This window comes from Bombina bombina, chromosome 9 (genome assembly GCF_027579735.1).
Source record: "Bombina bombina isolate aBomBom1 chromosome 9, aBomBom1.pri, whole genome shotgun sequence".
In the NCBI taxonomy this organism is placed as follows: domain Eukaryota; kingdom Metazoa; phylum Chordata; class Amphibia; order Anura; family Bombinatoridae; genus Bombina; species Bombina bombina.
Window position 1 is genome coordinate 210903158 of NC_069507.1, and position 25457 is coordinate 210928614.

General features: G+C 39.3%; 1 protein-coding gene across 1 annotated transcript in view; it reads left to right on the forward strand.

Annotated features, from left to right (window-relative positions):
• The window catches only part of LRRC27 (leucine rich repeat containing 27), a 106929-nt gene that overhangs the window by 40069 nt on the left and 41403 nt on the right, over positions 1-25457 (forward strand). The window contains exon 9 of the mRNA XM_053692593.1: positions 23977-24113. Within this exon, the coding sequence (XP_053548568.1) occupies positions 23977-24113 (137 nt within the window). The remainder of the gene's footprint in view (positions 1-23976; positions 24114-25457) is intronic.

The window sequence follows — 25457 nt, forward strand, 5'->3', positions numbered from 1 at the left end:
ACATTTGTTTCCCTTAGCAATCGTTTTTCCTGTTAAATGATTTAAATGTTACAATCCCCCATTTTGAAAGCAACATTGAATTCTAGAAAATACATTACCATACCTCCCAACATTTCAAAATTCAAAAGAGGGACACCCCCCCCCCCCCCCCCCCGCGGCAAAAAAAATTGAAATGTGGTGGGCGGGGCTTAAAAATCATAAGATCAAAGTAATATAAATAAAATTCTAAATAAAGTCAGAGATTTTAATACACAGGCAGCAAATCAAACACAAGCTCAAACCACTGGTATGGTTATGTAAACTACATATTTAATTATCCTTTGCAAAGACATTGCTAAATATTTTTTATCTTAATTGGACATTTAATAATAAATTACTTAAAACTGCTCTCTGCACCCCTTTATTAATATTCTAAATTCTGGCCTTTAAAGTCAGCAAAAATGCACACTAGCACACATGCAGATACACACACACCTACATAGTATACACTTATACATGCAGATACACACACACTACATAGTATACACTTATACATGCAGATACACACACACTACATAGTATACACTTATACATGCAGATACACACACACCTACATAGTATACACTTATACATGCAGATACACACACACTACATAGTATACACTTATACATGCAGATACACACACACTACATAGTATACACTTATACATGCAGATACACACACACTACATAGCATACACTTATACATGCAGATACACACACACTACATAGCATACACTTACACATGCAGATATACACACACTACACAGCATACACGTATACATGCAGATACACACACACTACATAGTATACACTTATACATGCAGATACACACACACTACATAGTATACACTTATACATGCAGATACACACACATGACATAGCTTACACTTATACATACAGATACACACACACTACATAGTATACACTTATACATGCAGATACACACACACTACATAGTATACACTTATACATGCAGATACACACACACTACATAGTATACACTTATACATGCAGATATACACACACTACATAGTATACACTTATACATGCAGATACACAGACACTACATAGTATACACTTATACATGCAGATACACACACACTACATAGTATACACTTATACATGCAGATACACACACACTACATAGTATACACTTATACATGCAGATACACACACATTACATAGCATACACTTATACATGCAGATACACACGCACATTACATAGCATACACTTATACATGCAGATACACACACACACACTACATAGCATACACTTATACATGCAGATATACACACACACACACTACATAGCATACACTTATACATGCAGATACACACGCACATTACATAGCATACACTTATACATGCAGATACACACACACACACTACATAGCATACACTTATACATGCAGATACACACACACACACTACATAGCATACACTTATACATGCGCATACACTTATACATGCAGATACACACACACACTACATAGCATACACTTATACATGCAGATACACACACACACACTACATAGCATACACTTATACATGCAGATACACACACACACACTACATAGCATACACTTATACATGCAGATACACACACACTACATAGCATACACTTACACATGAAGATACACACACTACATAGCATACACTTACACATACAGTTACACACACACACACACACATTACATAGCATACACTTATACATACAGATACACACACACTACATAGCATACACTTACACATGAAGATATACACTTACACATGAAGATACACACACTACATAGCATACACTTACACATGAAGATATACACTTACACATGAAGATACACACACTACATAGCATACACTTACACATACAGATACACACACACACACACACATTACATAGCATACACTTATACATACAGATACACACACACTACATAGCATACACTTACACATGAAGATGCACACACACACTACATAGCATACACTTATACATGCAGCATACACTTATACATGCAGATACACAGACACTACATAGTATACACTTATACATGCAGATACACAGACACTACATAGTATACACTTATACATGCAGATATACACACACACATTACATAGCATACACTTATACATGCAACATACACTTATACATGCAGATAAAGACACTACATAGTATACACTTATACATGCAGACACACACACACTACATAGCATACACTTATACATGCAGATACACACACGACATAGCTTACATTTATACATGCAGATACACACACACTACATAGCATACACTTATACATGCAGATACACACACGACATAGCTTACATTTATACATGCAGATACACACACACTACATAGCATACACTTATACATGCAGATACACACACACAATACATAGCATAAACTTATACATACAGATAGACACACACACTACATCACATATGGGTATCTGTAATTCATTGTATGGGGTCCTGGGGTTGGTAAGCACATTAGCTGGCAGTCTGCGGCTGCCACTGTTCGTTACCCTGGTATTAGCACTGCTCATTGTATAAAACTGAAGGCATGCTAGTATTATCACCAGGGGTTAAACATCATCACTACCAGAGGTAGGTTAGAGAGGTCACCATTACCCATGGTCAGAGTGTATACAGCCTTCTTACTCCTGCTTAACCCACACACCATTCCTTTTCCACAGGGAATCTAACAGGTATATAACCCTGTGAGAGCAAAGCCAGCTGCTTCTGAGTATGGGCCCAACAGAATTTAAAAAAAAAAAATTATTTATTTTTTTAATGCCTGGGGCAAATCGGGACAGTTGGGGGGTATGCATTACCCAGTCCCAAACCTCTAAATAACATTCAGTGTCTCTTTAATTCTTTAACACACACCGCTATGGTTAAAAATGCGGATTTGTAACCATCGGCAGGCGCAGAAATGTTTTCATACGTGGGGGGTGTTAGGGACAAAAGTAATAGAATGTTAATAAATTATATCTAAAGAGCCGTGTTACCTCTCATTTGAAAGAAGAGTCTTCCATTTCCCTTTCAAGTCTTGTGGATGCATGGATTTTGTTTGCTGAAAAAGAAACACACATTTAACTCCCTCCCCTTTTCCTACTCTAGTATATAATGGATTGGGAAATTGTACTTTATGGGGCCTATCTATCAAGCTCCGTGTTTCTGGCGAGCCTTGAGGATCGCCAGAAACACCAGTTATGAAGCAGCGGTCTAAAGACCGCTCCATAACCTGTCCGCCTGCTCTGAGGAGGCGGACAGATATCGCCGCAGTTCAACCTGATCGAATACGATCGGGTTGATTGGCACCCCCCTGCTAGCGGCCGATTGGCCGTGAATCTGCAGGGGGCGGCGTTGCACCAGCAGTTTACAAGAGCTGCTGGTGCAATGCTGAGTGCGAAGAGCGTATTGCTCTCCGCATTCAGCGAGGTCTGTCGGACATGATCCGCTGATCGGATCATGTCGGACAGACACATAATAAATAGGCCCCTATATATTTACTGTGTGTTATCTAGAGGGTCTAGAGGAGGGAAGACTCTGGGAAGCAGCAGAACTTGTGTGCCATAGTCTTTATCTTTGGGTGGGAGAACAATGTAATCGGACGGGAAAACAACAGGCAGAGGATATCCTGCAACCTAAACCAAGCCATATGCCACTCGACACATTGGGAAATATATCATTATTTTTGTGTAATAGCTTTTAATTTATATTGATCTGCAGATCTGTGTTTGGAAGTTCCCCATCACTGGTCTAGATGGTAAATCACTCTATTTAAATAGGAGATTATCCTGTTTTAATTAAGTGACCTTATCGCTGTATGGGTTTATTTTTGTCTGAGATAGAGGCCTAGTTTCATAGTTCTGCTTTCTTATTCTAAGCCTGGCATTGAACAGGTTAAAAAACTGACATTTTCACACGGTCTACCTGATAACCACAGGGTCAGGTAACTCCTCACTGGAAAGAGGAGATTGTCCCTTTTCCAGTGAGAGTTGACATAAGTTAAAGGTACAATCAACACCAGAATTTTTGTTGTTTAAAAAGATAGATAATCCCTTTATTTCCCATTCCCTAGTTTTGCATAACCAACACAGTTATAATAATACATGTTTTACCTGTGTAATTACCTTGTATCTAAGCCTCTGCAGACTGCCCCCTTATTTCAGTTCTTCTGCCAGACTTGCATTTTAGCCAGTCAGTGCTGACTCCTAGGTAACTTCACGTGCGTGAGCTCAATGTTATCTATATGACTAACGCCCTCTAGTGGTGAAAAACTGTTAAAATGCATTCAGATTAGAGGTGGCCTTCAATGTCTAAGAAATTAGCATACGAGCCTCCTAGGTTTAGCTTTCAACTAAGAATACCAAGAGAACAAAGCAAAATTGGGGACAAAAGTAAATTGGAAAGTTGTTTGAAATTGCATGCCCTATTTGAATCATGAAAGGTTTTTTTTTTTGGACTTGACTGTCAATTTAAGTGTAGAAACTGGCTATCACCATTATTAGGCTCTAGACATATGACCAAGCCATATGGACACCCATGTTTAAAATACATGTACAAAAATTTGTTTTTCATTATTAATTTGCAAAACAAATAACAATTTAAAATATTTTGTCCAAATTCATTTATTAACTAAACAAATATAAAATGTGTTCCTTCATTTTGTTTCTCTATAGAGGAACACAAAGTAACAAATCTTGTGTTCCTTGGTTTGGTTAATTAATTAAATTCTGACAAAATATTTCAAATGTATTATACGTTTTGCAAACGAATAACAAAAAGACTAATTTTTGCACGGCTTTTTAATATATATTATTTTTTCAACTGTTTGTTAAATCTAATTGAATAGTCCACAACAGTACAAATTTGTGGTATAATGTATCTGCAGTTTTCTAGCAGGGGAAATGTTTTTTTACATGAAGAATGCCCCACTGTAAAAGACCTTCACAAATGTATTTATGTATTGTAATGCTATAAATCCACTTGTATTATCACTCTGAATGACTTGGTTCATGGCTTCAAGGCCATAATGGAGAACTTGATTTATGGAGTTTAATAATTTGACGTTTTGCAAGGACAAAACTGGGACTCATATTTGTCATATTTCATTTTAAGTCTGTTTGTGTGTGTGTATGCAATATATTTATGTGTCTGTATGTGTGTGTGTGTGTGTGTATATATATATATATATATATATATATATACACATACACACACACATTTTTGGGGCTACAATATGATGAGCTTTTTTTTTTACACATATCACACTTTTTCTGACACACACACAAACTCGTACTCTGTTCATGTGTGTGTCAAACTCACAATCTGACACACGCAAACACAAGAACAAACTCACTCTTTCTGACACACTAAAACTCGTACTTGCTCACACATACACAAACAGGAAGAAACATACACTCTTGTTGTCACATACACACAGAAACAAACTCACACTCTTGCTCACACATACATACATGAACAAACTCACGTTTTTACACACACACAGGAACAAACTGTTGCTCTTAGACAAACACACATACAAAAATTGGAGCAAAGTGACAATTCTGCTCACACACGCACACAAACAAACTCATACTCTTGCTCACACCAGTGACGTGCAGTGAGGTCAGAGGCTGGTGAGGCACTAGATATGATACGATAGAGAAACACATGTACTGAGGACCACAAGTACCCCCAACAGGGCAGGTTTAAATGATAGCTGAACCAGTGCACAGGTGACATAATCAGGTGATGGGTGAGAGCAAGTTAGTAACCACTGAGTTACTGATCAGCTGATTACTTCACCTGTGCACTGATTCAGCTATAATGAAAACCTGGCCTGTTGGGGGTACTTGAGGACCATTGTTGTGAAACACTGCACTAAAGCACCAGCTCATCGGAAATGTATTGATTACCTGGAGAATAAAGCACACATACTCTGCTCACTGACACCCACACAATTCTGTGGCACAGTGCCAGTTACTAAGCAATTAGAATGATACACAATCTCTTCTCTACTCACTACTGTATTGTAAAAATAGAAATAATTTACCATACAAATTTTACACAAAGGACAAGTTATCAATACTGCCAACACAGCTGCTGCAATATGGTGTTCAAGAAACGCATGTGCACATCCCACTTAGGTATGCTCTTCAACAAAGGACACCAAAGGATACCAAAATAATGAAGTACATAATAATAATAAAAGCAAAATAGAAAGTTTTTTTGTTTTATTTTTGTGTGCAATTTCTATCTGAATGATGGGAATGTAATTATGACTTTCATGTTCCTTTCAAAAACTAATTTGATTTGCTGACATGGGGCCAGTAACAGTTGATGCTAATTCTCAAAATATAAATAACTAGAAAAGTCTATTAAAATAGCATGCTCTACCTAAATCATGAAAGTTTAATTTTAAATGTCTCCCTTTGACTATGTGTTTAACCAGTTACTTTACAGTGGCATTATTTCTAAAAACATTTAACTGCAATAATTACATATATTTTTTAAATGACTCAATATCTCCTTTTAATTAATATAAACTTGTATAAAAGCAGCACATATTAAAAACTTTCAATTGATTTATGAATTACAAGTTAACAGCAGTCTTTAAATAAATGGAGACACAGAGAAAAATAAAAATAGATACTGCATCCTCTGACTAAACAGACATAACATATATGGAGTTTGTACCTAATTAAATCAAATAACCATGAAAAAAGGGAGGCTTAGCAATATTCAATGTCAAAAACTTTAATTTAAATAATGTGGACACTGCACACTTAAAGGGACATGAAACCCAATTTTTTTCTTTTGTGATTTAGAAAGAATATGTCATTTTAAACAACTTTCTAATTTACTTCTATTATCTAATTTGCTTTATTCTCTTGATATCACTTGCTGAAAAGCATATCTAGATATGCGCAGTAGCTGCTGATTGGTTACTGCACATAAAGGCCTTGTGTGATTGGCTCACACATGTGCATTGCTATTTCTTCAACAAAGGATATCTAAAGAATTGAGCATATTAGATAATAGAAGTAAATTGGAAAGTTGTTTAAAATTGCATGCCCTATCTGAATCATGAACGTTTAATTTTGACTAGACTGTCCCTTTAACTTCAAACTCTGGGTTATAAATTATGGATTTCAATTTGAATTGACCCTTTGACTTCCTGTCAGTATTGGGTTATGCTCACTTACTGTCCCCCCTGTTAATGAGCTGTATCTGAACACAATTTGTGAATCACAAGAGATGTAGAATACTACTTTACTCTTCTGCTTGGTGTCATCTGTTCTTAGGTTACCTCAGCTTCCAGTTGTGTCACATGACCCTGCTAACTGCATCCTCCTTCTGATTAATCTATATATCCTTCACTTGCTAGGAGGCATCAAGAGGGCTGCCTCCTATTGGTCCCAATTTTTGCTGCTAATATATTGACAGAACACAGGTGGCGCTGCAGCACAGCTTTTCCTTTCACCCATGTACTGCAATGGAGAGAAGCATTCCTGTACCTGCCTCTCCATAGCATTACATGGGGGGAAAATATTTTTTTTTAACTTTTTTTTTGTTTTAATTGAAATTTAATTAAGCTTTGGCCACATATGGCAGGGTAGGCACTGCTTCCCCTGCCTCCTATGAGTGCACATCCCTGGCTCACACACGCACACAAACAAACTCACACTCTTGCTCACACACACAGGAATAAACTGGTACACTTGCTCACACACACACACACACACACAAACAAACTGTCACTCTTGACAAACACACATACACAAACAGAACAAAGTGACAATTTTGTTCACACACAGAAACAAACATACTCATAAACAAACTCACACTCTTGTTCACATACACACAGGAACAAACACACTCATGCTCACACACACACAGGAACAAACTCACACTCTTGCTCACACATGCACACAAATAATATCACACTCTTGCTCACACACGCACACAAACATACTCACACACACACAGGGACAAATTAACACTCTTGCTCACACACACAGGAACAAACTCACACTCTTGCTCACACGCACACAAACAAACTCACACTCTTGCTCACACGCACACAAACAAACTCACACTCTTGCTCGCACAGACACACACATTGGAACAAACTCATACTCTTGTTTACACACACACACATAGGAAAAAACTAGCACTCTTGCTCACACACACATACATACACAGGAACAAACACACTATTGCTCACACATGCACACAAACATACTCACACTCTTGCTCATACACAGGAACAAACTCACTCTCTTGCTCACACACACACACAAACAAACTCACACTCTTGCTCACACACACATTGGAACAAACTCATACTCTTGTTTACACACACACACACATAGGAGAAAAATGTGCTCTCTTGCTTACACACACATACATACACAGGAACAAACACACTATTGCTCACTCACAAACACACAGGAACAGACTCACACTCTTGCTCACACGCACACAAACTCACACTCTTGCTCACACAGACACACACATTGGAACAATCTCATACTCTTGTTTACACACATAGGAAAAAAACTTGCACTCTTGCTCACACACACACATACATACACAGGAACAAACACACTATTGCTCACTCTCACACACACACAGGAACAAACTCACACTCTTGCTCACACACGCACACAAACATACTCACACTCTTGCTCATACACATACACAGGAACAAACTCACTCTCTTGCTCACACCCACAGACACAGGAACAGGAACAAACTCACACTCTTGCTCACACACACACAGGAACAAACTCACACTATTGCTCACACACACACAAACTCACACTCTTGCTCACACGCACACAGACACAAGAACAGGAACAAACTCACACTCTTGCTTACACACACACATAAATAAATTCACACTCTTGATCACACACACACACACACACACACACACAGGAACAAACTCACACTTGCTCACACACATTGGAACAAACTCATACTCTTGCTCACACACCGGAACAAACACACTCTTGCTCACACACACATACAGGAACAAACTCACACTCTTGCTCACACACACACATGAACAAACTCACACTCTTTCTCACACACACATGAACAAACTCACACACACACACATGATCAAACTCTTGCTCACACACACACACATGAACAAACTCACACTCTTGCTCACACACACATGAACAAACTCTCACACACACACAGGAACAAACTCACACTCTTGCTCACACACACACAGGAACAAACTCACACTCTTGCTCACACACAAATGAACAAACTCACACTCTTGCTCACACACACATACAGGAACAAACTCACACTCTTGCTTACACACATACTACACAGGAACGCACTCACACTCTTGATCACACACAGGAACACACTCACACTCTTGCTCACACACTCATAGGAACACACACGTACTTTTTCACACACACAGGAATGCACTCTTGCTCACACACACACACAGGTACACACTCACACTCTTGCTTACACACACACACATACACAGGAACACACTCAAATTCTTGCTCATACAAACAAACACTGGAACAAACTCACACTCTTGCTCACACACGCACACACACATAGGATCAAACTCCCACTCTTGCTCACACACTCACACACCCACTCTCTTGCTCACACACACAGGAGCATACTCACACTCTTGCTCACACACACATAGGAACACACTCACACTTTTTCACACACACAGGAACGCACTATTGCTTACACACACACAGGTACATACTCGCACTCTTGCTTACACACAGGGGCACACTCAAATTCTTGCTCATACATACAAACACAGGAACAAACTCACACTCTTGCTCTCACACACACAAACAGGAACGAACTTACACACAGGAACAAACTCAAACTCTTGCTCACACACGCACACACACACAGGATCAAACTCCCACTATTGCTCACACACAGGAACACACTCACTCTCTTGCTCACACACTGGAACATACTCACACTCTTGCTCACACACACATAGGAACACACTCACACTTTTTCAAACACACAAACGCACAATTGCTCATACATACAAACACAGGAACAAACTCACACTCTTGCTCTCACACACACACAAACAGGAACAAACTTACACATTTGCTTACAGTAACACACACATACATATAAAACCCACTTTAACGCAAATAGAGAAACATTGACACTTACACGCCAATTGTTGTCTATTTCCTACAGCACAACTCCAGGGGCTGAACTTCATTCTGAGCATTAGCTAACTCCCACACCCATTTTGCACCTGAGCACCAGCTAGTTCCTATGCCCCTTCTGCACCTCCCCTCCTCAGCAGCATGTAGAAGCAAAAGCTGGGTGGAGAGAATGTTAGCCCTTAAAATGACGACTCACCCGGGAATCCACTCACGTTTTTGTGAGTCACTGCACAGGAACTTCAGAGGGAATGAGCAGACTGTGCGGAAACAGCACTGGAAATGAAAGTAAAGCAGATGTGCTGCAACCGATACAGCTGCAATGTGAGCTACAAAAAATATTTATGAACATTTTGCCAGTCACTGAGACCTTTGTACCTTTGTATCACTGGTCCTATTAAAATCATCTATAGTGCATACCCCCAACTGTCCTGTAATGGTGTGTGGGTTAAGCAGGAGTTGGACGGCTGTATACCCTCTGACATTAGGTAATGGTGACCTCTAACCCCTGGTGATATTAGCATGCCTTCAGTTTTATATGATGAGCAGTGCAACACCAGGGTAACAAACAGTGGCAGCCTCAGACTGCCAGTTTATGTGCTTGCCAACCCCAGGACCTCATACAATGAGTTACAGATACCCATATATGATGTAGTGTGTATCTGTATCTATAAGTGTGTATGTGTGTGTATCTGCATGTATAAGTGTAAGCTGTGTAGTGTGTGTGTGTATCTGTATGTATTAGTGTAGGCTATGTAGTGTGTGTATATGCATTTATAAGTGTATGCTGTGTAGTGTGTGTCTGTATGTATAAGTGTGTGTGTGTATCTGCATGTATAAGTGTAAGCTGTGTAGTGTGTGTGTATATCTGTATGTATAAGTGTGTGTGTGTGTGTGTATCTGCATGTATAAGTGTATACAATGTAGTGTGTGTGTATCTGCATGTATAAGTGTATGCTATGTAGTGTGTGTGTATCTGCATGTATAAGTGTATGCTATGTAGTGTGTGTGTATCTGCATGTATAAGTGTATGCTATGTAGTGTGTGTGTATCTGCATGTATAAGTGTATGCTATGTAGTGTGTGTGTATCTGCATGTATACGTGTATGCTATGTAGTGTGTGTGTATCTGCATGTATAAGTGTATGCTATGTAGTGTGTGTGTATCTGCATGTGTAAGTGTATGCTATGTAGTGTGTGTATCTGCATGTATAAGTGTATGCTATGTAGTGTGTGTGTATCTGCATGTATAAGTGTATACTATGTAGTGTGTGTGTATCTGCATGTATAAGTGTATACTATGTAGTGTGTGTGTATCTGCATGTATAAGTGTATGCTATGTAGTGTGTGTGTGTGTATCTGCATGTATAAGTGTATACTATGTAGTGTGTGTGTATCTGTATGTATAAGTGTATGATATGTAGTGTGTGTGTATCTGCATGTATAAGTGTATGCTATGTAGTGTGTGTATATCTGCATGTATAAGTGTATGCTATGTAGTGTGTGTGTATCTGCATGTATAAGTGTATACTATGTAGTGTGTGTGTATCTGCATGTATAAGTGTATGCTATGTAGTGTGTGTATATCTGCATGTATAAGTGTATGCTATGTAGTGTGTGTGTATCTGCATGTATAAGTGTATGCTATGTAGTGTCTGTGTATCTGCATGTATAAGTGTATGCTATGTAGTGTGTGTGTATCTGCATGTATAAGTGTATGCTATGTAGTGTGTGTGTATCTGCATGTATAAGTGTATGCTATGTAGTGTGTGTGTATCTGCATGTATAAGTGTATGCTATGTAGTGTGTGTGTATCTGCATGTGTAAGTGTATGCTATGTAGTGTGTGTGTATCTGCATGTGTAAGTGTATGCTATGTAGTGTGTGTATCTGCATGTATAAGTGTATACTATGTAGTGTGTGTGTATCTGCATGTATAAGTGTATACTATGTAGTGTGTGTGTATCTGCATGTATAAGTGTATACTATGTAGTGTGTGTGTATCTGCATGTATAAGTGTATGCTATGTAGTGTGTGTGTGTATCTGCATGTATAAGTGTATACTATGTAGTGTGTGTGTATCTGCATGTATAAGTGTATACTATGTAGTGTGTGTGTATCTGCATGTATAAGTGTATACTATGTAGTGTGTGTGTATCTGCATGTATAAGTGTATACTATGTAGTGTGTGTGTATCTGCATGTATAAGTGTATACTATGTAGTGTGTGTGTATCTGCATGTATAAGTGTATGTTTTGTGTTGTGTGTGTATCTGTATGTGTAAGTGTATGCTATGTAGTGTGTGTGTGCGTATCTGCATGTATAAGTGTATGCTATGTAGTGTGTGTGTGTGTGTCTGTATGTATAAGTGTATGCTATGTAGTGTGTGTGTGTGTATCTGTATGTGTAAGTGTATGCTATGTAGTGTGTGTGTGTGCGTATCTGCATGTATAAGTGTATGCTATGTAGTGGGTGTGTATCTGCCTGTATAAGTGTATGATATGTAGTGTGTGTGTATCTGCATGTATAAGTGTATGCTATGTAGTGTGTGTGTATCTGCATCTATAAGTGTATGATATGTAGTGTGTGTGTATCTGCATGTATAAGTGTATGCTATGTAGTGTGTGTGTATCTGCATCTATAAGTGTATGCTATGTAGTGTGTGTGTATTTGCATGTATAAGTGTATGCTATGTAGTGTGTGTGTATCTGCATGTATAAGTGTATGCTATGTAGTGTGTGTGTATCTGCATGTATAAGTGTATGCTATGTAGTGTGTGTGTATCTGCATGTATACGTGTATGCTATGTAGTGTGTGTGTATCTGCATGTATAAGTGTATGCTATGTAGTGTGTGTGTATCTGCATGTGTAAGTGTATGCTATGTAGTGTGTGTATCTGCATGTATAAGTGTATGCTATGTAGTGTGTGTGTATCTGCATGTATAAGTGTATACTATGTAGTGTGTGTGTATCTGCATGTATAAGTGTATACTATGTAGTGTGTGTGTATCTGCATGTATAAGTGTATGCTATGTAGTGTGTGTGTGTATCTGCATGTATAAGTGTATACTATGTAGTGTGTGTGTATATGTATGTATAAGTGTATGATATGTAGTGTGTGTGTATCTGCATGTATAAGTGTATGCTATGTAGTGTGTGTGTATCTGCATGTATAAGTGTATGCTATGTAGTGTGTGTGTATCTGCATGTATAAGTGTATGCTATGTAGTGTGTGTATATCTGCATGTATAAGTGTATGCTATGTAGTGTGTGTGTATCTGCATGTATAAGTGTATGCTATGTAGTGTCTGTGTATCTGCATGTATAAGTGTATGCTATGTAGTGTGTGTGTATCTGCATGTATAAGTGTATGCTATGTAGTGTGTGTGTATCTGCATGTATAAGTGTATGCTATGTAGTGTGTGTGTATCTGCATGTATAAGTGTATGCTATGTAGTGTGTGTGTATCTGCATGTGTAAGTGTATGCTATGTAGTGTGTGTGTGTATCTGCATGTGTAAGTGTATGCTATGTAGTGTGTGTATCTGCATGTATAAGTGTATACTATGTAGTGTGTGTGTATCTGCATGTATAAGTGTATACTATGTAGTGTGTGTGTATCTGCATGTATAAGTGTATACTATGTAGTGTGTGTGTATCTGCATGTATAAGTGTATGCTATGTAGTGTGTGTGTGTATCTGCATGTATAAGTGTATACTATGTAGTGTGTGTGTATCTGCATGTATAAGTGTATGCTATGTAGTGTGTGTGTGTATCTGCATGTATAAGTGTATACTATGTAGTGTGTGTGTATCTGCATGTATAAGTGTATACTATGTAGTGTGTGTGTATCTGCATGTATAAGTGTATACTATGTAGTGTGTGTGTATCTGCATGTGTAAGTGTATGCTATGTAGTGTGTGTGTATCTGCATGTGTAAGTGTATGCTATGTAGTGTGTGTATCTGCATGTATAAGTGTATACTATGTAGTGTGTGTGTATCTGCATGTATAAGTGTATACTATGTAGTGTGTGTGTATCTGCATGTATAAGTGTATACTATGTAGTGTGTGTGTATCTGCATGTATAAGTGTATGCTATGTAGTGTGTGTGTGTATCTGCATGTATAAGTGTATACTATGTAGTGTGTGTGTATCTGCATGTATAAGTGTATGCTATGTAGTGTGTGTGTGTATCTGCATGTATAAGTGTATACTATGTAGTGTGTGTGTATCTGCATGTATAAGTGTATACTATGTAGTGTGTGTGTATCTGCATGTATAAGTGTATGCTATGTAGTGTGTGTGTATCTGCATGTATAAGTGTATACTATGTAGTGTGTGTGTATCTGCATGTATAAGTGTATACTATGTAGTGTGTGTGTATCTGCATGTATAAGTGTATACTATGTAGTGTGTGTGTATCTGCATGTATAAGTGTATGTTTTGTGTTGTGTGTGTATCTGTATGTGTAAGTGTATGCTATGTAGTGTGTGTGTGCGTATCTGCATGTATAAGTGTATGCTATGTAGTGTGTGTGTGTGTCTGTATGTATAAGTGTATGCTATGTAGTGTGTGTGTGTGTATCTGTATGTGTAAGTGTATGCTATGTAGTGTGTGTGTGTGCGTATCTGCATGTATAAGTGTATGCTATGTAGTGTGTGTGTGTGTCTGTATGTATAAGTGTATGCTATGTAGTGTGTGTGTGTGTCTGTATGTGTAAGTGTATGCTATGTAGTGTGTGTGTGCGTATCTGCATGTATAAGTGTATGCTATGTAGTGGGTGTGTATCTGCCTGTATAAGTGTATGATATGTAGTGTGTGTGTATCTGCATGTATAAGTGTATGCTATGTAGTGTGTGTGTATCTGCATCTATAAGTGTATGATATGTAGTGTGTGTGTATCTGCATGTATAAGTGTATGCTATGTAGTGTGTGTGTATCTGCATCTATAAGTGTATGCTATGTAGTGTGTGTGTATTTGCATGTATAAGTGTATGCTATGTAGTGTGTGTGTATCTGCATGTATAAGTGTATGCTATGTAGTGTGTGTGTATCTGCATGTATAAGTGTATGATATGTAGTGTGTGTGTATCTGCATGTATAAGTGTATGCTATGTAGTGTGTGTGTATCTGCATGTATAAGTGTATGCTATGTAGTGTGTGTGTATCTGCATGTGTAAGTGTATGCTATGTAGTGTGTGCGTATCTGCATGTATAAGTGTATGCTATGTAGTGTGTGCGTATCTGCATGTATAAGTGTATGCTATGTAGTGTGTGCGTATCTGCATGTATAAGTGTATGCTATGTAGTGTGTGTGTATCTGCATGTATAAGTGTATGCTATGTAGTGTGTGTGTATCTGCATGTATAAGTGTATGCTATGTAGTGTGTGTGTATCTGCATGTATAAGTGTATGCTATGTAGTGTGTGTGTATCTGCATGTGTAAGTGTATGCTATGTAGTGTGTGCGTATCTGCATGTATAAGTGTATGCTATGTAGTGTGTGCGTATCTGCATGTATAAGTGTATGCTATGTAGTGTGTGCGTATCTGCATGTATAAGTGTATGATATGTAGTGTGTGTGTATCTGCATGTATAAGTGTATGCTATGTAGTGTGTGTGTGTCTGCATATGTAAGTGTATGCTTTGTAGTGTGTGTGTGCGTATCTGCATGTATAAGTGTATGATATGTAGTGTGTGTGTATCTGCATGTATAAGTGTATGATATGTAGTGTGTGTCTGCATGTGTAAGTGTATGCACTGTAGTGTGTGTGTATGTGCATATGTAAGTGTATGCTATGTAGTGTGTTACTGTGCATTTTTGCTAACTTTAAGGGCCAGAATCTAGAATATTAATGAAGAAACCAGAGAGCAGTTTTAAAGAATCTATTATTAGATGTCCAATTAAGATAAAAAATATTTAGCACTGTCTCTGCAAAGGTTAATTAAATACAGAGCTCACATAGCTATACCAGTGGTTTGAGCTTGTGTTTGATTTGCTGCCTAATAGTATTAAAATATATGACTTTATTTAGAATTTTATTTATATTACTTTGGTCTTGGAATTTTTTTAAGCCCCCCCCAACAACTTTTTATTACACATATTACAAATTACAGGGACTATTTTCCTCAAGGAAAGAAATGTAAATATACTTGTCCACCTTAAAAGTGTGTGATGTAGCAATTAGGGGAGAGGCCTGTACATATGCCTAACACCCTTATTGGACAAGACTGTGTTTTAAACTGTGCACACCCTCATTTTCTGAAGAAGCATTTAATGTGTGAAACGCATAAGAATTTTCAGTCATGATGTGTCTAATAAAGCAGCCTTAAAGGGACAGTGTACACCAATTTCTCCTGTTAAGTGTGGTCAGTCCACGGGTCATCATTACTTCTGGGATATTATCTCCTCCCCTACAGGAAGTGCAAGAGGATTCACCCAGCAGAGCTGCTATATAGCTCCTCCCCTCTACGTCACCTCCAGTCATTCTCTTGCACCCAACGAATAGATAGGATGTGTGAGAGGACTGTGGTGATTTAATTAGTTTATTACCTTCAATCAAAAGTTTGTTATTTTATAATAGCACCGGAGTGTGTTATTCATTCTCTGGTAGAATTTGAAGAAGAATCTACCTGAGTTTTTTCTATGATTTTAGCCGGAGTAGTTAAGATCATATTGCTGTTTCTCGGCCATCTGAGGAGAGGTAAACTTCAGATCAGGGGACAGCGGGCAGATTAATCTGCAAAGAGGTATGTAGCAGTTTGTTATTTTCTGACATGGAATTGATGAGAAAATCCTGCCATACCGTTATAATGTAAACTCAGCCTTAAATGCAGTAGATGTAGCTGGTATCAGGCTGTCATGTATGTATATTTTACACTTCAGTATTCTGGGGAATGGTACTTCACTGGTTTTATACTGTATGCATAGATTTTACCTAATTTGCAGGGACTTGCAATAGGTTTTAAATAACAATTGATTTATTGAGTTTAAACGTTTTTTTGCTGGCATGTAAAAACGTTTATTTCTCTGAGGTACTGGGTGAAAAGATGTTGTGGGCACTATTTTTTCCACTTGGCAATAGTTTTGTTTAATTTAAAGCAGTTCACTGATCTCTCTCACTGTTATGTGTGAGGGGGAGGGGCCATTTTTGGCGCTTTTACTATGCATCAAAAAATTCAGTCAGAGATTCATTTTCTTCCTGCATGATCCGGTTCATCTCTTCAGAACTCAGGGATCTTCAAATCCTTGTTTGAGGGAGGTAATCATCACAGCAGAGCTGTGAAGAGTGTAGCTGACTGTGATAAAAAACGTTTGTGTATTTTTTCTGCTGACAGGGTTAGTTATCCTTTGCTAATGGGAACAATCCTTTGCTAAAATTGTATATTTCTTACAAAGATTTGATGTTATAACTTAATTATTTTCAACTGTCATAATTTTTTATGTGCTTCTTATAGGCACAGTTCGTTTTCATATAATTGTAAATTACTTGAAAAAGCATTTCCAAGTTGCTAGTTAATTGCTAGTGTGTTAAACATGTCTGATTCAGAGGAAGATACATGTGTTATATGTACTAATGCCAAAGTGGAGCCCAATAGAAATTTATGTACTAACTGTATTGATGCTACTTTAAATAAAAGTCAATCTGTACAAATTGAACATATTTCACCAGACAACGAGGGGAGAGTTATGCCGACTAACTCGCCTCACGTGTCAGTACCTGCATCTCCCGCTCGGGAGGTGCGTGATATTGTAGCGCCGAGTACATCTGGGTGGCCATTTCAAATCACATTACAGGATATGGCTACTGTCATGACTGAAGTTTTGGCTAAATTACCAGAACTTAGAGGCAAGCGTGATCACTCTGGGGTGAGAACAGAGTGCGCTGATAATATTAGGGCCATGTCAGACACTGCGTCACAGGCGGCAGAACATGAGGACGGAGAACTTCATTCTGTGGGTGACGGTTCTGATCCAAACAGATTGGATTCAGATATTTAAAATTTTAAATTTAAGCTGGAAAACCTCCGTTTATTACTAGGGGAGGTGTTAGCGGCTCTGAATGATTGTAACACAGTTGCAATACCAGAGAAAATGTGTAGGTTGGATAAATATTTTGCGGTACCGGCGATTACTGATGTTTTTCCTATACCTAAGAGACTTACTGAAATTGTTACTAAGGAGTGGGATAGGCCCGGTGTGCCGTTCTCACCTCCTCCGATATTTAGAAAAATGTTTCCAATAGACGCCACCACACGGGACTTATGGCAAACGGTCCCTAAGGTGGAGGGAGCAGTTTCTACTTTGGCTAAGCGTACCACTATCCCGGTGGAGGATAGCTGTGCCTTTTCAGATCCAATGGATAAAAAATTAGAGGGTTACCTTAAGAAAATGTTTGTTCAACAAGGTTTTATATTGCAACCTCTTGCATGTATTGCGCCTGTCACGGCTGCAGCAGCATTTTGGTTTGAGTCTCTGGAAGAGACACTTGAATCATCTACACTAGATGAGATTACACTCAAACTTAGAACCCTTAAGTTAGCTAACTCATTTATTTCAGATGCCGTAGTACATTTAACTAAACTTACGGCTAAGAATTCCGGATTTGCCATTCAGGCACGCAGAGCGCTGTGGCTAAAATCCTGGTCAGCTGATGTTACTTCTAAATCTAAATTGCTTAATATACCTTTCAAAGGGCAGACCTTATTCGGGCCCGGGTTGAAAGAGATTATCGCTGACATTACAGGAGGTAAAGGCCATGCCCTGCCTCAGGACAAAGCCAAACCTAGGGCTAGACAGTCTAATTTTCGTTCCTTTCGTAATTTCAAAGCAGGAACAGCATCAACTTCCTCTGCACCAAAACAGGAAGGAGCTGTTGCTCGCTACAGACAAGGCTGGAAACCTAACCAGTCCTGGAACAAGGGCAAGCAGGCCAGGAAACCGGCTGCTGCCCCTAAGACAGCATGAATCGAGGGCCCCCGATCCGGGACCGGATCTAGTAGGGGGCAGACTTTCTCTCTTCGCCCAGGCTTGGGCAAGAGATGTTCAGGATCCCTGGGCGTTAGAGATCATATCTCAGGGATACCTTCTGGACTTCAAATCCTCTCCCCCAAGAGGGAGATTTCATCTGTCAAGGTTGTCAACAAACCAAATAAAGAAAGAAGCGTTCCTGCGCTGCGTACAAGATCTTTTATTAATGGGAGTGATCCATCCAGTTCCGCGGTCGGAACAAGGACAAGGGTTTTACTCAAATCTGTTTGTAGTTCCCAAAAAAGAGGGAACTTTCAGGCCAATCTTGGATTTAAAGATCCTAAACAAATTCCTAAGAGTTCCATCGTTCAAGATGGAAACGATTCGAACAATTTTGCCCATGATCCAAGAGGGTCAGTACATGACCACAGTGGATTTAAAGGATGCTTACCTTCACATACCGATTCACAGAAATCATTACCGGTATCTAAGGTTTGCCTTTCTAGACAGGCATTACCAGTTTGTAGCTCTTCCATTCGGATTGGCTACAGCTCCAAGAATCTTCACAAAGGTTCTGGGTACTCTTCTGGCGGTACTAAGACCGCGAGGAATTTCGGTAGCTCCGTACCTAGACGACATTCTGATACAAGCTTCAAGCTTTCAAACTGCCAAGTCTCATACAGAGTTAGTACTGGCATTTCTAAGGTCGCATGGATGGAAGGTGAACAAAAAGAAGAGTTCTCTCTTTCCACTCACAAGAGTTCCCTTCTTGGGGACTCTGATAGATTCTGTAGAAATGAAGATTTACCTGACAGAAGACAGGTTAACAAAGCTTCAAAATGCATGCCGGGTCCTTCATTCCATTCAACACCCGTCAGTAGCTCAATGCATGGAGGTGATCGGCTTAATGGTAGCGGCAATGGACATAGTACCTTTTGCACGCCTACATCTCAGACCACTGCAATTGTGCATGCTAAGTCAGTGGAATGGGGATTACTCAGATTTGTCCCCCACTCTGAATCTGAATCAAGAGACCAGAAATTCTCTTCTATGGTGGCTTTATCGGCCACACCTGTCCAGGGGAATGCCATTCAGCAGGCCAGACTGGACAATTGTAACAACAGACGCCAGCCTTCTAGGTTGGGGTGCTGTCTGGAATTCTCTGAAGGCTCAGGGACTATGGAATCAGGAGGAGAGTCTCCTTCCAATAAACATTCTGGAATTGAGAGCAGTTCTCAATGCCCTTCTGGCTTGGCCCCAGTTAACAACTCGGGGGTTCATCAGGTTTCAGTCGGACAACATCACGACTGTAGCTTACATCAACTATCAGGGAGGGACAAGAAGCTCCCTAGCAATGATGGAAGTATCAAAGATAATTCGCTGGGCAGAGTCTCACTCTTGCCACCTGTCTGCAATCCACATCCCGGGAGTGGAGAACTGGGAGGCGGATTTCTTAAGTCGTCAGACTTTTCATCCGGGGGAGTGGGAACTTCATCCGGAGGTCTTTGCCCAGATACTTCGACGTTGGGGCAAACCAGAGATAGATCTCATGGCGTCTCGTCAGAACGCCAAGATTCCTCGCTACGGGTCCAGATCAAGGGATCCTGGAGCGGTTCTGATAGATGCTTTGACAGCACCTTGGACCTTCGGGATGGCTTATGTGTTTCCACCCTTCCCGATGCTTCCTCGATTGATTGCCAGAATCAAACAGGAGAGAGCATCAGTGATTCTAATAGCACCTGCATGGCCACGCAGGACTTGGTATGCAGATCTAGTGGACATGTCATCCTGTCCGCCTTGGTCTCTACCTCTGAAACAGGACCTTCTGATCCAGGGTCCATTCAAACATCAAAATCTAACTTCTCTGAAGCTGACTGCTTGAAAATTGAACGCTTGATTTTATCAAAACGTGGTTTTTCTGAGCCAGTTATTGATACCTTAATACAGGCTAGGAAGCCTGTTACCAGAAGGATTTACCATAAAATATGGCGTAAATACTTATATTGGTGCGAATCCAAGAGTTACTCATGGAGTAAGGTTAGAATTCCAAGGATATTGTCTTTTCTACAAGAAGGTTTAGAAAAGGGGTTATCTGCTAGTTCTTTAAAGGGACAGATTTCAGCTCTGTCCATTCTTTTACACAAACGTCTGTCAGAAGTTCCGGACGTTCAAGCTTTTTGTCAGGCTTTAGCTAGGATCAAGCCTGTGTTTAAAACTGTTGCTCCGCCATGGAGTTTGAACTTAGTTCTTAATGTTTTACAGGGTGTTCCGTTTGAACCCCTTCATTCCATTGATATCAAGTTGTTATCTTGGAAAGTTCTGTTTTTAATGGCTATTTCCTCGGCTCGAAGAGTTTCTGAGTTATCTGCCTTACATTGTGATTCTCCTTATCTGATTTTTCATTCAGACAAGGTAGTTCTGCGTACTAAACCTGGGTTCCTACCTAAGGTGGTCACTAACAGGAATATCAATCAGGAGATTGTTGTTCCATCTTTGTGTCCTAATCCTTCCTCGAAGAAGGAACGTCTGCTACACAATCTAGATGTAGTCCGCGCCCTGAAATTTTATCTACAGGCAACTAAGGATTTTCGTCAAACGTCTTCCCTGTTTGTCGTTTATTCTGGTCAGAAGAGAGGTCAAAAAGCTTCGGCTACCTCTCTCTCCTTTTGGCTTCGTAGCATAATACGATTAGCCTATGAGACTGCTGGACAGCAGCCCCCTGAAAGAATTACAGCTCATTCTACTAGAGCTGTGGCTTCCACTTGGGCCTTTAAGAATGAGGCTTCTGTTGAACAGATTTGCAAGGCTGCAACTTGGTCTACTCTTCATACTTTTTCCAAATTTTACAAATTTGACACTTTTGCTTCTTCGGAGGCTGTTTTTGGGAGAAAGGTTCTTCAGGCAGTGGTTCCCTCCGTATAAAGAGCCTGCCTGTCCCTCCCGTCATCCGTGTACTTTTTCTTTGGTATTGGTATCCCAGAAGTAATGATGACCCGTGGACTGACCACACTTAACAGGAGAAAACAAAATTTATGCTTACCTGATAAATTCATTTCTCCTGTAGTGTGGTCAGTCCACGGCCCGCCCTGTTTTTTATGGCAGGCTTAAAATTTTTGTTGGATTATACTCCAGTCACCACTACACCCTTGGGCTTCTCCTTTCTCGTTGGTCCTTTGGTCGAATGACTGGAGGTGACGTAGAGGGGAGGAGCTATATAGCAGCTCTGCTGGGTGAATCCTCTTGCACTTCCTGTAGGGGAGGAGATAATATCCCAGAAGTAATGATGACCCGTGGACTGACCACACTACAGGAGAAATGAATTTATCAGGTAAGCATAAATTTTGTTTTTCATGTAACTGCATGTAATATTCACCACTATAAAGAAGAATATGCACAGATACTGGTCTAAAAATCCAGTAGAAAACTTTTAAAAACTTACTTTTAAGCTCCCAGTTTATCACTGTTGATGAGGTTAGGCTGGAACACCAAGTGAAAGGGGCTGGGTAAGCAGAAAAAGTAGACCCCGTCTTCCCTTCCCTGCATATTAAAAAAGATAGATTACACAAACTGGAATGTGTAAACCTGAGTCTACATCTGATAATTTTGGGCTTGGTTAGGAGTATGAAAATCAGTACGTTATTAAAAAAATAAGCAAATGTATACATTGTTACAAAAACAATCCCAGATGGGCTAGTGTACAATGTCCCTTTAATCCACAAGACTGCCCCACTGTTTTCTTTATTTGCATATGTGTGTAACCACCAATCACCAGCTAGCTTGTGGTGCATTCCTGCTCCTGAGCAGACCTATGTTTACTTTTCAACCACGGATTCTAAGAGAACAAAGTGCAATTTATAATATAAGGCAATTGAATAGTTTCTTACAATTGCACACTCTGGGGCCGATTTATCATGGCCGAATGGGGTGAAATACCCCTGTTTCCGGAAACAGGTCTTAAAGGGACACTATACCCAAACATTTTCTTTCATGATTAAGGTAGAGAATACAATTTTAAACATTCCAATTTACTTCTATTACCTAATTTGCTTCATTCTTTACATATACTTTAATGAAGAAATATCAATGCACACGGTGAACCAATCACAGGAGGCATCTATGTGCAGCTACCAATCAGCAGCTACTAAGCATATCTAGATATGCTTTTCAGCAAAGAATATCAAGAGAATGAAGCAAAATAGATAATATAAGTAAATTAGAAAGTTGTTTATAATTGTATGCTCTTTCTAAATCGTGAAAGAAAAAATTTGGGTTTCATGTCCCTTTAAGAAGCAGTGGTCTTAAGACCGCTGCTCCTTAACTTGTTCGCTGCCTCTGAGGCTGTGGACATCAATCCGCCCGAACAAATACGATCGGGTTGATTGACACATCCTGCTAGCAGCTGATTGTCCGCGAATCGGGGTGGCATTGCACAAGCAGTTCACCAGAACTGCTTGTGCAATGTTAAATGCTGACAGCGTATGCTGTCGCCATTTAGCGATACTGGGTGGACACGATTCGCTATAGCGAATCATGTCCGACTGGGGTATGATAAATCTACCCCTCTATCTGAATCATCTAACTCTAATTTTGACTTTCATTACCATTTTAATAAAAGCAGAATTGCAAGAACTGAGGTCTTGTTAATCTATATGTCTTTCAACAAGATATTTTTTTTCGTTCTACACATATTGTCAATATGCGCTGGCGGCTGACACTTTGGAACTGCATGCACTTTATCTGTCAATAAAGTTACCAACAATAAAATCAATATTACTTGTCTGACCCAGATACTTAGCATCGCTCCGTACGCCATTAGTCTGGAAAACGATGACTTGGGCAAGCAAAACTCTGCCATAGATGCAAAACAAGAGAACATGCCAAGAATCACATCAGGGAAATCGCTGAAGGAAATGAAGAGAGAAAGGTTTGTTTAACAAACACTGTGCATATTCATAAAGTTATTTAATACCCAATGGTAAACCATAAAGTATATCTGTCTGTGTTCATTAGATCTCAAACAAAAAGCAACTTAAAGGGACAGTTAGCACTTTGAGAATGTAATATAAAATGTTAAATTATGCATTCATTATTTATTTTTTCCTCTTTTTCTATAATTTAAATCTGAGAATTGTATATTATCTCCCTTATTTGCAATTTATCTTATATTCTGTGCTTAATCCGAAAAATGGAGATTATAGTGACATAATGACAGTGGCAAATTCTGTCATCTCTACACTCAAGTCCAGATTGTCTCCTCCTAAGACCGTAAAAAAACATAATTTATGTAAGAACTTATCTGATAAATTCATTTCTTTCATAGTGGCAAGAGTCCATGAGCTAGTGAAGTATGGGATATACATTCCTACCAGCAGGGGGCAAAGTTTCCCAAACCCCCAAATGCCTATAAATACACCTCCCATCTCACTCATACCTTAGTTTAACGTGTAGCCAAGAAGTGAGAGGTAAATGAAGGCGTAAAAAGCATACAAAAAGAGGAACTGGAAAAATAAAGTGCTTTATACATAAAAATCATAACCACCAAAAATAGGGTGGGTCTAATGGACTATGAAATAAATTAATTTATCAGGTAAGTTCTTACCAGGGATAGGCAAGGTGTCCGTACACGGACACTGGTGTCCGTGACTTGCCCTTGCAGTGTCCGCCACAACCTTAGTATATCTTTTCTTTCTGATTAAATAATATGAATAAAAAAAAAAATACGTAGCGTAAATAAAGTTAGTGGCTTGTCAAGAGACTGCTAGCAATATTGGGTGATAAGTTATGGAATAAATAAAGCCTGAGTGAAATACTGGATGTGTATCTGTATCTGTATAATAACACCCAGATCTATACAAAGACACAGTAGTGACACTGGCACATGCATATAGCCAGACAAGGCTGGTTATAGGGTGAGTGGTATCTGCATCAATATAATAATACCCAGCACAATATAACACAGTAGTGACACTGGCACATGGGTATAGCCAGACAAGGGCTGGTTATAGGATCAGTGGTATCTGCAAACACCCAGCACTATATAATGACACAGTAGTTACACTGGCTCATGGGTATAGTCAGATGAGGGCTTGTTATAGGATCAGTGATATCTGCATCAGTATAATAACACCCAGCACTATATAATGACACAGTAGTGACACTGGCACATGGGTATAGCCAGATGAGGGCTGGTTATAGGATCAGTGGTATCTGCATCAGTATAATAACACCAAGCACTATATAATGACACAGTAGTGACACTGGCACATGG